This window comes from Bipolaris oryzae (assembly GCF_000523455.1).
Source record: "Bipolaris oryzae ATCC 44560 unplaced genomic scaffold scaffold_22, whole genome shotgun sequence".
NCBI lineage: Eukaryota > Fungi > Ascomycota > Dothideomycetes > Pleosporales > Pleosporaceae > Bipolaris > Bipolaris oryzae.
In genome coordinates this window covers 109204-122845 of record NW_006911298.1, presented here as the reverse complement: position 1 = coordinate 122845, position 13642 = coordinate 109204, and the positions used below count along the sequence as shown (strand labels likewise).

The window sequence follows — 13642 nt, the reverse complement described above, 5'->3', positions numbered from 1 at the left end:
AAACGCATAACCATCAGAAACCGTCGTGGATGTAGACAACCCCCGCCACCACCACCACCATCACCATGTCCTCGCCCCTCCTTGTCGGCATATCGGGTCCCTCATCTTCCGGCAAGACAACGCTGTCCCGCCTACTGCGCGACGTATTCCCTCCCTCTAAACTCTTCATCTTGCATCTCGACGACTTCTACCTAACGGATGCTGAAATTCCCGTCAAGAACGGAATCCAAGACTGGGACTGCATCGAGTCACTCAATCTGCCTGCGCTCAAGCAAGCCCTGGACCACATCAAAGACCAGGGCAAGAGTCCAGACTGGCTAGTCAGCCAAGAAGACCAAAACAGCGTTGGTGAGCATGGCGTGCCTGAACCCGAGATCCAGGCACTACGCAAGCGAGTTGCCGGTTTGCTTGAAGGCAAGCCAGAGTGGGGCGAAAAGCGGATATGCATTGTGGATGGCTTCCTACTCTTTTCCCAAGACATGAAAGATATACGCTCCACGTTTGACGTCCGCCTTTTCCTCCGCACTAGCTATGAGACTGCAAAGCGGAGGCGCGAGGCCAGGAGTGGGTACGTGACGCTCGAAGGCTTCTGGCAAGACCCGCCAGGCTATGTAGACAAGATTGTGTGGCCCAACTATGTCCACGACCACAGCTTCTTGTTTGAAAACGGCGACGTCAATGGCCAGCTGGACAGTAAAATCTGCACAGAGACTGACATTTATGGCATGCCCAAGGAAGCTGAGGAGAACATGGCCAAGTGCCTGAGCTGGGCCGTGGGGGTCTTGGAGGATGTAATCAAGAAATCTTAAGACGTCACTAAAGACGAAAACAAAAATCTTCGTCGAAACGTATATTAATATGCTAGAATCTGTGCAAAGAGAAGATGTCGGTATCACCCGAATACTCTCACCCTAGACCATTCCAACTACAACGCCAATGCGCCAACCCAACAGTGCCCACGTCCATGCAGCAGATCATAGTACATTTGCGTCAGAGTGACTCAATAGGAAAACAAATTAGAGGCCCTTGATCTCTTGCGGTCGAACCAGTCATCCTCCTACGTGCTTGATTTGACCTTGTCAATGTAGGCTTGTCCTGGGCTCTCATAAGTGGGCACAAAGAACGTGTTAATCTGGGCATCCTTGGACAGCCACGTTGTCATCTGGCTGAGTTCTTCGCGTAAGCGAGTGACTGCCTGGTGATCCATATTGGTCTGAGCAATAAGCTCTGGCATTGTAACTAAAGTACATGGTTAATCATTGCGAAATCTGTATTCTGGGGGATAACTTACCCAGGAGGCGCAAAAGGTGCTCGCCACCATAAATCTCAGCGAGCGTCTTGCCGGCAAGCTCATCAGTCGGCTGTTGAATGCGCGTCCAGATATCGTAAAACTGCTCGCGCTCAAAGCGGTACAACAGGAGACGCCCAACACTCTTGTTGAAGTACTCTTTCAAACCTGCAATCACCTCTTCAAGAATGTCGCGCTCGGTGCTGCTACGAGCTCCAGTTTGAATGGCGTATTTCTGATACTCATCAAGAATGACACCCGCCGGATGCGCTGAAGGCAGCTGCACCAGCTGCAGGTTCTTGGTGATGTTTTCCCAGTCGTCAACCAAGAGGCTCTTCAGCCTGTCGGGCATGTAAATCCTGACAGCCAGCTTGTTCTGGAATGTCTCTTCCTGTGGTTCAGTTAGCCGGTCGTCTCGGGGCAAATAAGTTGCTTGGCTTCGCCGAGCCTTCGTACCTTTTCGAGGTCGTTGTCGCGAACCCTCTTTTGACCACGAGGTGCAGCAGTGACAGAGCTTTGCCGTTCTTCGCTGCCACGCACTGAGCCCTGCGCCTTCTTCTTAGCGGGCGCGGGTTGAGCTCTTGCGGCGCGTTGAGCGGCCAGCATCTCGTGTCTCAAGTTGTTAGCCAACTCCCGGTTCTCGGGGGTTAGCTTGCGCAGGCGGTCCTCGGGAACCCAATCGTCCCAGCTGCAGAGTGTTAAAAAATTCGCTCAAAGGTGACAACAGAGCGTGTATAAGAAGATTGCATGTTTTCGAGATGATATAGGCCCGTCTCGGAAGCAGTGGTATCCTGGTTGCGAAAGGGGCCTGTAGTGCATGGGGGGGACAAGGCAAACATGACTTGACAGTCGAAGATGCAGGAACGGCGAGTAGACGTGAAATGAGTAAGCTGAGATATACGTACGTGTTCTTCCACCCCTTATAGTGCACTCTGTACTCGAAGCCATTCTTCTTCTCGTCGCCTTCGACGGGTCGGACTTCAAGGACCTTGGCTTCGTACAGCAGCTCGTGATGGAAACAAAACACTTTCTCGTCTTTCCTAAACGTCGCCTCTGGAGTAGCTGCTGGCGCCATGGTTGTGATGATATTTGGCGATTTTGATGTTGAAGTGTTGGGCAGTCAGAAGGGAAGGCGTGAAAGGTGCGCGAGATTCACCGACCACGTATCGCGTGCCCCTGTGAGTACCTCTAGCCTTACGAAGATGACTACCGCGACAGCGTGAATGCTTATTTCGACCAAAACGATGAGCCAACCGACGAATCCGGCCAGACAAAATCAATCGACGTTTGCTACGATGTCATCGCAGGCGATTCACGGGAGTCTTTTCTCGCACGGACCAGCACGCGTCGCGTTGTCAGGACTCCTCTCTCAGCAGCCCACCAACGACACTGCCCTGTCACTGCACAGTCTCTATACCGACCATGCCCTCGCAAGAAGCCAAGATTCTGGGTGACTTCCTACTAACTCCGGCTCCCTTACGCGACTTCATCACACTGCGCGAGTTCACCGACATATTCCCCCGTGCCCATCGTGCCAACCCAGCTGTCCAGGACATCTACCGGGAACTCCAAAGACTGCGCGATAAGGACATAGAGCTCGTCCGTCGAGATATTGCCGATGAGGTCAAGCGATCAAAACAGCTGAGGCGCGAGTATGCGCGCGAGAGACGTCAAGTCGACGATGCAACTGTCGCAGGTCTAGACCCCATAGCACTTCAGATGGAGCAAGAGGTTTGTGTGCACTCGATCTTGCAACACCATCTTCAGCTTGCTTACACGATATACAGTTATCCGGCGATGGTCGCAAGAAACCACACACGCTACAGACGGTCCACTCCGACATTGACGAGGCTTGCCAAAGTCTCGAGGCACAAATTGCGGAGATAGAGCAGCAGAATAGAGACGTCTTGCGCGAGGTGCAAGATGTGGTTGGTGCACTCAGCGACCTACGACATGGTCGCTTCCCTGCATCAACCAGTGGTGATAGTCTCGGGGAGGAGGTCACTGTAGCTCTTCGACAACTCGAGACTGTATGCGGGAAGCCAGTAGGATGAAGCCCGCTCGAGGTAGTCATTACCGAGGCAACTTATCATCAGCAGGGGACCGTTGGTCTGCTTCTCTGTGTATAATTCACCAAGACAGGTTTTGCATGTGCGATGCAGCCATTCTGCATCTCCTCTCAATGCATGAACGTTGGATATAAGCTCTGATGGACATGTCTCCACAAGAGCCGGCTGCGGCGGGACTACACGTCTTGCATAGAAACCTACACATGGTCACAGACACAGAAGCGTCGTACCTGAAACTGGAATCTTACTTGTTCCCGGGCCTCGTATCATTTTGGACGCGGAGTACAGCGCCGGTTCGCCGAGCCTAAGTATCGTACCCTGAAGCGGACCCCGCGTCTCAAGACTATTTGGGAAAAAGCAGGAACAAACTAACAGCTCCACATTATACAAGGCTATTCATAAGTGGCTCTCGATCGGCATTGCACGTTTTGATCGCTCTGGGTCACCAGACCTTTCTGCTCTCATTGCTGTTTTTCTCTTTTAGGCGACTTGCCGGCTATTGCAGCCGCAATGTCAGTCGAATCGACGTCGACTTCTTTCACATGGCCTGTCTTACCTAGTCAATGCCATTCTCCCGTCGTCAACGTTTACATCCCTGCCAACTTTAACCATGTGTGACGCGTGATTGGCTGCACGAAGCACCGCAATTAATCTACTTATATGAGCAACCTCAATATCGTAAACATTATATCTAGCGGCTACTAAAGACATATCCATGTACGGCATCGCCTATACGTGTCCACATGCTGGTAAAAGACTTATATGGTGTCAAGTAGGCAGCGTTTGAAAATTTGGTCACGGATCTGTTCATGTTTCCCGAGCAAGAATGATCTTCTCAACTCTTTTTGTGACACTGGTGTCACTAGCGACATGGACGGAGCCAGTATCCGCCAGCTTAAGAATCACGGCTGACCATCATTCCTTTGGTGGCGTCAATTACCCCCAGCTGCAATTTTTTGCACCAGAACACAGAGACAATACTATCAGAGAAATCATCAAGAGCGGTGCAAGAGTTATACGGCTGTTCAGTACGTAATGATTTTCAAAATTCTATCATCGTATGCTAATGATTCTATAGTACGCCCAGATGATCTCCATCCAGATGTAAGAAGAGCGCTTACGGAGAAGAAAGAGGGCACCTTGTTGACAAATTTGCATAGCCTGAGCCAGAGCTGGGCTCTTTTGACAAGTCCTTGCTTGACCAATTCGACGATACGTTGGCGGCTATTCACCATCTTTCTAAGGGTACAGTACACTGTGCTATCTAGAATTGCCCCTCTGTGTGTTAACAGAAGCGTACAGGCCAGATGAAAGTTATTATTGCCCCGCACGACGCGCATGCGCTTCGGGGATCTAACGATGTTCCCTGTGACGCTTACTGCAAGGATCTCGGAGGATACTTCCTTGACTTCTACAGTTCAGATAAATGTATGTCTCCATTTTTTTTTCGTTAGAAGAAGATAATGTTAATTGTGCTTGATAGATCGAGAACTATATAAAACACGTCTCGAAGTTTTCTTCAAACACTATCCCTCCAAAAACTTTGACGGACGTTCATGGGGCAGCCTCTCTGAAGTCATTCTTGTAAGCATCTCTTTGAATCCAAATGTAAATATATATGAATTTCTAACACTGCACAGGGCGTCGACATCCAAAATCAGCCTTTTAGCGGCATATTCCCCATTCCCGCTGGCGAGTCCTGGATCTGCGACATGGCTTCTCATCTAAAATTTACACTCGGCCTTGATGCATCCTCCATTGCCGTCATCAGCGGCGGCGTGTCAGGCGCTCAGAAACCAGATGAGTGGCAAAACTTCCCCGACAGCGTGTTTGACTGCAAAGCCATCGACATTATTGGCATCCACGGATATTTCTCCAAGCAACACGATGCCACGGCAGGAACGCCATGGGCAAATATGTTTGTGCCTGGAAACACGCTGACGGGTCGCGCCAAAGGGAAAAAGAAGGGCGACGGTAAATTGTTGTTGGTTGAGGAATGGAGTTATGTGCACAATGATGATTTTGGGCTGTTTTACAAGCAAGAAGCCCTGTTTGATCAGGGCAATGCTTTGAACTATAGGGGAATACCATGGGTACGTCACTTTTCATGGATGTTCTTCAACCGTACACCAGCAACGAGCAAAGGAACCAGAAGATATACTGACAAGACAAAAACAGCTATACTCCCACCTCACGACCGTCGAAGAGGGAAAGACCGCTCGGATCAACCCTCTTCAGCCCAGCTACACCAGCTGGACCGCTCTCAAACAGGTGTTGAAAGCTGCTCAAACCGCACGCTCAAACTTCAACTGGTCCACGTACCTCCCCGCTCCCTTCTCCATCAAGCCCCTGACCGAAGACGAAAAAACCGCCCAAAAGCTGCGCTCAATGCTCACAAACTCTAACACACAAGAATTCGCCATCCAACCCCTCGGTCTCTCAAACATCACCTCAATCCCCCTCAACCCCTTCGTCCTCGACCAATCCGACTGCACCTTCGGCTGCGAAGGCCATCTCTGCTCCGCCCAAGACAGCTGCCTCCCGCATCTCTTCTGCAAAAACAGCATCTGCACCAGCGACTCCGCGCAACCCGGCAAAATCGGCGACATGTGCACCTCCAAAACACCCTGCCAACCCCATCTCTCCTGCTCAGCCGGAAAATGCCAGCCCTGCACCGCCCGCACAACCATCCAGCCCCCAACTCAAAAGCGCAAGAGAAGCATCCCAAACGAACCCTCACCCCTCCCCACACGTCGAGAATACGAGGATCAACTCCTCGGCGGTCCTATACGCCCCAACTCTCTAACAGGGCAATGCCACACCGACTCCCTCCCCCACCTCTTCTCCACCCTCCCCCCGCGCATCGCCCTCTCCTCTTCAAACCCCCCTCCCCCCATCTGTCTCCCACCAACCCACCACCCCGCCCCCTGCACTTCCCCCTCTCACTGCTCCGCCGACGAATACTGCTCCTGGGGCTCCTGCGTCGCCTGCACCTCGGCCGACGCGTGCCTGGGCTCTTCGTGCCGCAGCAACAACAAGTGCAAGACTGGGTACTGCAACGATCATGGACGCTGCGATTATCCCTCGGCGAGGATTAAGAAGAGTTTTGGTCCCGGGGGAGCCAAGATGGGCAAGGTGAAGAGAGTGCCTGGGGTGCCGAGGGGGCACGAGAGTGGGCCTGCGAGAGTGAGGGATGAGGCGATGCGGATTGTGATTCCGGAAGAGGAGGTGATGAATACGGCTGCTGCGGCGGCGGCGATGGGGAAGGTGTAGATTCTTGTCTTTCTTTTCTTTTCTTTTTTCTGGTTTAGCAGGGAGGGGCGGCGTTGCAGGGGGGGGGGGTTGCCAAGTTAAGAAATGAAAGATGAAATAGGGGATATATGATATATCTCCGTGGTGTATGTCAAGGGAAACATTGCAAATCAACATTACAGAACTTTTTCTCTTCCCGTTTCTCTTGTTCTTTCTCGCTCTTCGAATATTCAATAGATAGAAATAGTAGGTATTTTCCTATTTATGCAGATACATATCTACCTTTCCAACATACAGAAAAATGCAAATAAAAAAAAGGGAGAAGGGGGTATCGCAGTCTCCAAAAAACTCCTAATTCATAGCGAGTAAATCACCTTTTATCTCTTGTGGATTATGCAAAATGCGTCCAATAAGATTTCTTTTTGTTTCTTCCACATTTCCTACGTCCATGACCTTAGTAAGACATGTTTCTTTTTTCTTCTTCTAATTCCCGGTACCCAAAAAAGCCAGGTTTTCCTTTGCCTTCATACCAAGTCACCGCGGAGCACTCGTGGCATCGATAGTCATCAATCCAACAGGCGTTACCCAACTGAACCCACGTGCTCATGTTGGTCGCAGGCGAGGTAGAACTTCTTTTTGCCTTCATCTCTCATCACCCTGCCACCTTTCGATATGCAATGTTGTCCTCGATTAACTTCTCCAAAAACGTTGCTGCCTCAACCAAGATCTGACTCTTGCTCAACCCACCACCACGAACTGCAGGCACGACTTCGTTCAAGTCCTTGTAGCCTTGCTTGATTAAGTCGCGACGCTTCTGTTCAGAAAGAATATGGTTATTTCGTTTTTGCTCTTCGGTCAGGTTTTCGCGATGTGTCTTTTGGGTGCTTGTTGCAGCCCGCTTCTTCTTACTGTCATCTGTAAGCGACGTCTTGCGAGCTTTTCCATTGCGCACAGCCTTTCTCGGGGTTTCCTTTCCAGGCTGGGCTATTGACTTCTTCCGCCTTTTTGCTGGTCGATCGTCATGCTCTTCCTGGGATGCAGAGTCGTCAGACCGCTCGTCGTCGTCATCATCATCGCGTGATGCACCGACAACGGCTGACGATGAGTCTTGATATGCAGCCGAGGTAGTGCGCACGGTATCAATGCCTGCTACTGCTCGTAAAATATGTTGGTGGGCCTCTTCTACGTCGTTGATGGAATGCCTTGCCGCGTTGTGCTCGGCCGAGCGGCCGTTTGCGCCCGAGTACCCAGACGGGCTATTGAATGAATTGTCTGTGCCAAAAGTATAAGACCTCTTTAGGTCAATCTTCTGCAACGGCGGACCAAAGTCTGTTTGGGTGTGCTGCGGAGCCTTGCTTGTCCACTGCGGCGGGAATTGGGGGTCTATGGCATGTCCACTGTGATTCGGCAGCAGCGAGGGCATGCGCTGGTTCATGAGGCCGTGTGGTTGGACGCTCATTGGCAGAGGAGCGTGGTTCAGGCTGGGCGCGACGTTTGTCGGATAATTGGTGGCCGCAGCCGGCTGCTCAGCAAAGCTATGCAGGCGGCCGTTTGTATACGATGGCTGGGCGTGGTTGAAGAGAGTGGCAGCTGCCTGGAGCTCATCCTGGGTGTTTGCCAGGAAGCTTCCGTGGAGCGAGGACGAAGAAGCATGGTGGGGTTCTTGTGGAAAGGTGGTCTGGAGGCGGGCCTGGTCGGGTATGGTGCTGGTGACGCGGTGGACGGTGGGCGGGGCGATGAAGTCCTCCCAGTTGTTGTAGTCGTGGGCGGTGGACTTGTCGTCGAGGGCGGGGGGTATGTGCTGGGGGTCGAGCAGGTCGAAGGGGTTGGTGGAGGAGAAGAAGTTGTCGAGCTGTTGGTTTTCCATGTCGCTGAGCAGCGAGGGGCCATTGTTGTCATAATGAGGGGCTGCGTTGTCGAAGAAGTCGTCGGAGAAGGTGTCTGGACCGGGCTTGTCAGTGCTAGAAAGTGGCGGTGATGAAGGGAACTGGGGTAGCATACAGCCAAATGGCGGCGGGTCCTTGTCGTTCATGGCGGGACGAGGGAGGCCTGTGGCCGTAGAACCCGCGAGCCCCGCGAACGGCTGGTGCGACAGTGCCGCCAGGTTGAAGGGCGGGCAGAAGGATGGGACGGAGGGTTGAGAGTGGAGAGTGGTGAGGATGAGAGACGAGGGTCGAGGGACGAGGGCGAATGGCCGGGGGCGGAGACAAGATTAGCGCATTCGACGGGCCGGTCCAGCGGCGATGGTGGTGCGAGGCTCTGCGATTGAGGCTATCGGGGCGCTGTTGGGAAGTGTTTGGCGCGGTATGACGTGAAGAAGTAGGGCGGATCGCAATGGCAGTGGCTTCTGTTGTGGCTGTGACTGTGACTGCTGGCGGCGCCGTGTCGGGGTCAGGTTTTTGGGATATCTACGGGGCGGGGCATATCCAGCAGCTTGCTCAGCAGGAGAAAGCGAGGCGGGGAGCGTGGCTCACGGGGCGTGGTTGGGCGCAGAGGGCAGTGGTGAAGGTAAGTCGGGCGGATGCGCGCATGAGAAGTTCCATGTTCACATGCCAGCCAGCCAGCCAGACTACGGCGGCCGCCCAGGCCCAGAGACACAGACGCATACACACACACCCACCCACACACACGACCGCCCACCTGGCCTGCCCATCACAGCCTAGTCGCCGAACCATTCGCTTATTCCTGCCCGCCTGCCCCCGGTCCGCCAAGCTTCCCGAGCCGCCGTCCGGACCCCGCCGACATTCACCTGCACTCACACGCTTCCACTTCTGCTCCTGACACCACCACTCCCGTCTCCAGCCCGCCCGCCCGGCCAGGGAGCCCCCAGTGTCAATCTGGGGAAACAGACAGGCTCTATGCTGCATGCAAGTACTTACATTGCACTACACGACACACTATGACATGTACCCGTCCCGTGCCTTCTTCACAGCACGCTCCTCCTCTTCGACAGCTTCTGGTACTGCCGCCGTGTCCTCGTCAGCCCGTCTTCCATCTCATAGTTGGACGGAATGCTGCCCCGTCTCAACGAGTTAACTGCCGGCCGGAAATTCTCGACGGCATTAACCGACCCCAGCTGGGCTGGCCTCTGTTCTACTCTGACCCCTAGCCCGCGTTTCACCGTTTCTGTCACTGACGCCACGAAACTGCTGACCCCTCTGCCAATGCCCTGACCAGCTGCTCGTGTATGCACATGCCCATCTTCACATCCGCCCATGAGAGGTGCTTTCTCGCCTGGCTCCATGTACAGATGGCTGCCCTCGTGGTTGACGAACCAATTGACCCCGTACTGCTTGCCCTGAGGCCCGCCGCCACACGACCCGGCAAGCACATGCGAAGGCGGCGAATTGACTGCCAGCGCAAACAGGTTGGGCGGCTCAGAAAAGTCCGTCACGAGACCGCGGTGCAGGATGAAGTAGATGAGAACAAAAATGTTCATGAGGAAAACCAGCGCGAGAATGATGATCCAAGCTTTGGAGGCTCCGGGCATGCCCCCCGATGCGTACTGTTGGGCCTTGAGCGACGCATTAAAGTATTGTGTCTGGTACTCATCCAGCGCGGGATGTGTGTAATCCTGTGACGAGCGTCAGATATCTTGCGTCTCATTACACATCAAAACTCACGTACCCACGTAGTCACAAACGGCGTATCCACCATGCTCAACAGGAGCGTACAACTCGACAGCACCGCTAGCGCCTCTGCCATACTCGGCAGCGCACGACTTAATTCGACTTTAAGATTGTCTGGATCAGGATTATCCGGCTTGAGAATGAACTGTGTCAGCAGCCTCGATGTGCTCGCATTTGCATCCATGAGCCCCGTGCCTAGCGAAAGGCTATTTGCCCAGTCCGTCCCGACATCGCGCCAATTAGCCACCCCAAATGTGTTCTTACTCGGTGTCTCTCCTGTTTCTCGAAACGCCATTTTGTCCTTTGGGTCTTCGCACAGTACTTCCATGCTCCCGCCGGATCCTGTTACGTTGTGGCGTGTGCTGCACCCAGGCGCGATCGACACTTGAAGCTTGCATACAGAGTAGATGCCCGTCCCGTCCCTACCCATGTCGTCTGGTCCGCCCTGCCCAAGCAGGTAAATCGCCGGCCGGCCCCATGCATTGCTCGTATGATTGAGTATCGTGTTGAAGGGAATTGGGTACCTTCCAAACACTGGCGGCCAGTTTAGCGTTGTCGTATCATTGCCGTCCCATCCAAACAGCTCGTCAACCACCGTCTTGTTCTGCGTACTCGCTCTATCTCTGATGCCTGGCGTAGTGACCCATGTGGTGATGTTGACAATATCATCGTTTGGCCACTCGCTGTACACGAGTGGCGCCAGTTCCGTCTTGTTCAAATTAACACACAAAACATTAATCACGGGCGACGGCACCGACGCCCGTAGCGAATACGTCCCTTCCGAATTAAGTTCTGCCGGCTGCAGTATCCCATTGCGCTCATCTCGTGCCGCTGCGAATACACCCGCATGTGGCATCGCCATTGTGATGTTGTTAATCACGCGACCATACTTCTTCGAAACCTCCGTTGTATTGATGATGTTGATCCACTGGCCCGTCACAGTCGTGTTCTCATACAAGAGCCCGAATCCTTGCGGCCTCAACCGCAAATCCGAACTCCCATTTCCGTTTCGAGCAGCAACATCCCAGTCGGACAGGTAGCGCTGAAAGTTATGGTAGCCCTGGCCCGCGTGCTCTAGCTGCACGCACGTTTCGCCCTGGTACTGCTTATCTGTGCGAATGGGCGTCTCGCACATTTGCTTGAGGTAATTGATATTGGCAAAGTCGCTCTTGACACGGCCAGCCAGCACGAGACCATTATCCCAGTTCCCATCTCGCAACATTGGCTGCACTAGTGATGCAGCAGCAGAAGAATACAGCGTAGCTAATATAGCGCTTAGTAAGCTCAGTATCCCAAGAAAGGAGAGGCCAGCGTATTTGGCAGACTCCCACGATGTGATCAGCGTGCCTGGCTGGACTACCCATCGCCACATGCTGAGTTCCGAGAGTGTGACGCCACGGCCGTGGTCTTTCATGAATGCTCGCCGACTGAGCACCTGCCCGAGAAATGTGACAAAAGCAGTAACAAACGACAGCTCAATCAACTTTGCCATGACGGTCGTGATCAAAATGGCATCAGACGGGGTGATGGGTCCGTGACTGGTTATGCGCCGTCCATAGTGCGGAGCGCGAATTGCAAGCGCCAGAAAGATGCCGGAAAAGACGCAAGAAAAGAGACAGATAGTGAAAATCGACAAGTTCAGCCATGTAAACTTGGGATGGTAAAAGTCCTTTGTCGTCGGACACTCATGAACAGGGCGGAAATCATTCTCGTACGCCGACTTAATCGAGGGCGCCGCACCACCATCCCTCAATCTCTGCGCGTCCGACGAGTGAATATAGTTTTCATAGTCGTTTACGCTCGTACTACTGTTCTGCTTCACGTTCTTCAAGATTCCATGGCGGAATTCCTCATACGAGCCTACGGGGCTCGCTCTCCCGACCTCAGGGCTGAACCTTTCTCGACGGAGATCTGGCGTTGACTCTGCTGAGCTCCTCGGGAAATGCCCAAAATAAGGGTCTGTAGCGCTGAGGGGTGAGAGTGGACCTGGGCTCTTTGTTGGTGGGCTTTTGGGTCCAGGGCCAGCGGCTCGACGGGGGAAAGGCTGGATACTGACGCGCCTGGCGGCCTGAGGTACGGCACTGGTTGCAGTGGTAGCAATTCCCAGCCCGGTGTCTTTTCCCCCAGGCTGGAAACTTTGCGCGATGTCGCCTTCGTCTTCTTCATCCTCTTCTTGCACGATACTCGGTGTGTTGCGACTCACAGCCGTTGAGTCGCTCTGGTAGCGAGCGTATCCTGGTCGCGTGGGCGAAAGACCAGTGACTCCAAGGGCAGGAGAGTTACTGGAGAAGCCTAGAGACGGTAGTGCGGGGGTGTTATCAGAACTCTCAGAGAGATCCGGCGTCTCTTGAATAAGTGGTCGACGGTCAGCCATTGTATGCAAGCGTATGTATCCCTACGCCTCGTTTCTTTGCTGATTCTCTTTTTGCGCACTTCTCAGCCTGGTATTACAGACGAAAAAGCGGCAGCGCGCATTAGTAGGTGGCTTGCGTCGAGTTCGTATGTTTTGGTAAATAGACAAAATCCCTGCTAGAACCAAGGGCTGGACATGTGTGGCTCAACAGGCGATAGTAGGGGATTGACAGGTACGGTTTCACAACTATACACTAGGAAGAAACAAAGGGCTGGTTTCAGGTTAAAGATGTAGAATCAGGAATGGAGAGAAAAGAGGTATGTAGCGTTCAGCCGCTTCTCGGCTGAGAGGCCAAGGCTGGCGGGGGATTACCACAAGACCACTAGTAATTATTGTTCCGCCGCCAATCTTGTGCACCTTTTTTCAGCTCTGGCACTCGGCGGGCGGCTGCTTGCTGTGTGCTGCGTGCTGCTGTAAGACTGCGCATCTTTGTGGCGCCTGAGGCACATCTAGCCCCCAAAATATCACACCCACACCTTTCCCAGACCACAGCATTCCAGACGCGATCTGGTCTTTGTCCGGCCTGGATTTACGGCCCCCGCCCATGGGCCGGTAGAGCGGTAGAGCGGTAGTGCGTAGCTGTAGTGCGTAGCTGGCCTTACGCTTTGTGCGCATCTTGACTACGCGATACCTGTCAGACGGCGCTATGTGCCTCCTTTAGGAATTTGCTACGTGCACCGAGTGAACGGGGCAAACAACAGACCCAGTGGGCCAGGCTGTGCAGAGGTACTTGCAAGCGGAAATGAAGGGTGTTGGTTCGTGGGGGGTTGGGGGGGTGCGCAGTTGAATCCCTTGCTTACAAGCAATCGATGTGGCGTAGTCGTGCGGTAGTACATTACAGCTGAGAATATTGGTGGTCAGTGCCACAGAGCCCCTCCTTTTAGTGGGCTTGACGTCAGAAAAAGGCGAGACCTATTACCGTTCGGAGGGGAAGGAGACTCCAGCTACTAGTAGTAGCAGGCGCAGATAGGCACACTTGTACTATGTCCGA

The 13642-nt window shown here is 53.4% G+C and overlaps 6 protein-coding genes across 6 annotated transcripts; 3 read left to right on the top strand and 3 right to left on the bottom strand.

Annotated features, from left to right (window-relative positions):
• Positions 1 to 65: 65 nt before the first annotated feature.
• Positions 66 to 809, top strand: COCMIDRAFT_87229 (uncharacterized protein; the record flags this gene model as incomplete). The annotated part of the gene is made up of 1 exon (XM_007686780.1): positions 66 to 809. The coding sequence occupies one exon, from the start codon at positions 66 to 68 to the stop codon at positions 807 to 809; it is 744 nt and encodes a 247-aa protein (XP_007684970.1).
• A 248-nt stretch (positions 810 to 1057) lies between these two features.
• On the bottom strand, positions 1058 to 2363 carry COCMIDRAFT_87011 (uncharacterized protein; the record flags this gene model as incomplete). The annotated part of the gene is made up of 4 exons (XM_007686779.1): positions 1058 to 1239; positions 1292 to 1679; positions 1745 to 1976; positions 2194 to 2363. The coding sequence occupies 4 exons, from the start codon at positions 2361 to 2363 to the stop codon at positions 1058 to 1060; spliced, it is 972 nt and encodes a 323-aa protein (XP_007684969.1).
• Positions 2364 to 2710: 347 nt separating this feature from the next.
• COCMIDRAFT_2592 (uncharacterized protein) lies at positions 2711 to 3342 on the top strand (the record flags this gene model as incomplete). The annotated part of the gene is made up of 2 exons (XM_007686714.1): positions 2711 to 3019; positions 3076 to 3342. 2 exons carry the CDS (start codon positions 2711 to 2713, stop codon positions 3340 to 3342), a joined length of 576 nt encoding a protein of 191 aa, XP_007684904.1.
• Positions 3343 to 4183: 841 nt separating this feature from the next.
• On the top strand, positions 4184 to 6630 carry COCMIDRAFT_87118 (glycoside hydrolase family 5 protein; the record flags this gene model as incomplete). The annotated part of the gene is made up of 7 exons (XM_007686778.1): positions 4184 to 4385; positions 4436 to 4461; positions 4518 to 4602; positions 4660 to 4785; positions 4841 to 4941; positions 4998 to 5450; positions 5536 to 6630. 7 exons carry the CDS (start codon positions 4184 to 4186, stop codon positions 6628 to 6630), a joined length of 2088 nt encoding a protein of 695 aa, XP_007684968.1.
• Positions 6631 to 7261: 631 nt separating this feature from the next.
• On the bottom strand, positions 7262 to 8641 carry COCMIDRAFT_87051 (uncharacterized protein; the record flags this gene model as incomplete). The annotated part of the gene is made up of 2 exons (XM_007686777.1): positions 7262 to 8550; positions 8611 to 8641. The coding sequence occupies 2 exons, from the start codon at positions 8639 to 8641 to the stop codon at positions 7262 to 7264; spliced, it is 1320 nt and encodes a 439-aa protein (XP_007684967.1).
• Positions 8642 to 9535: 894 nt separating this feature from the next.
• COCMIDRAFT_87137 (uncharacterized protein) lies at positions 9536 to 12612 on the bottom strand (the record flags this gene model as incomplete). Its single annotated transcript, XM_007686776.1, has 2 exons — positions 9536 to 10183; positions 10237 to 12612. The coding sequence occupies 2 exons, from the start codon at positions 12610 to 12612 to the stop codon at positions 9536 to 9538; spliced, it is 3024 nt and encodes a 1007-aa protein (XP_007684966.1).
• Positions 12613 to 13642: the final 1030 nt, after the last annotated feature.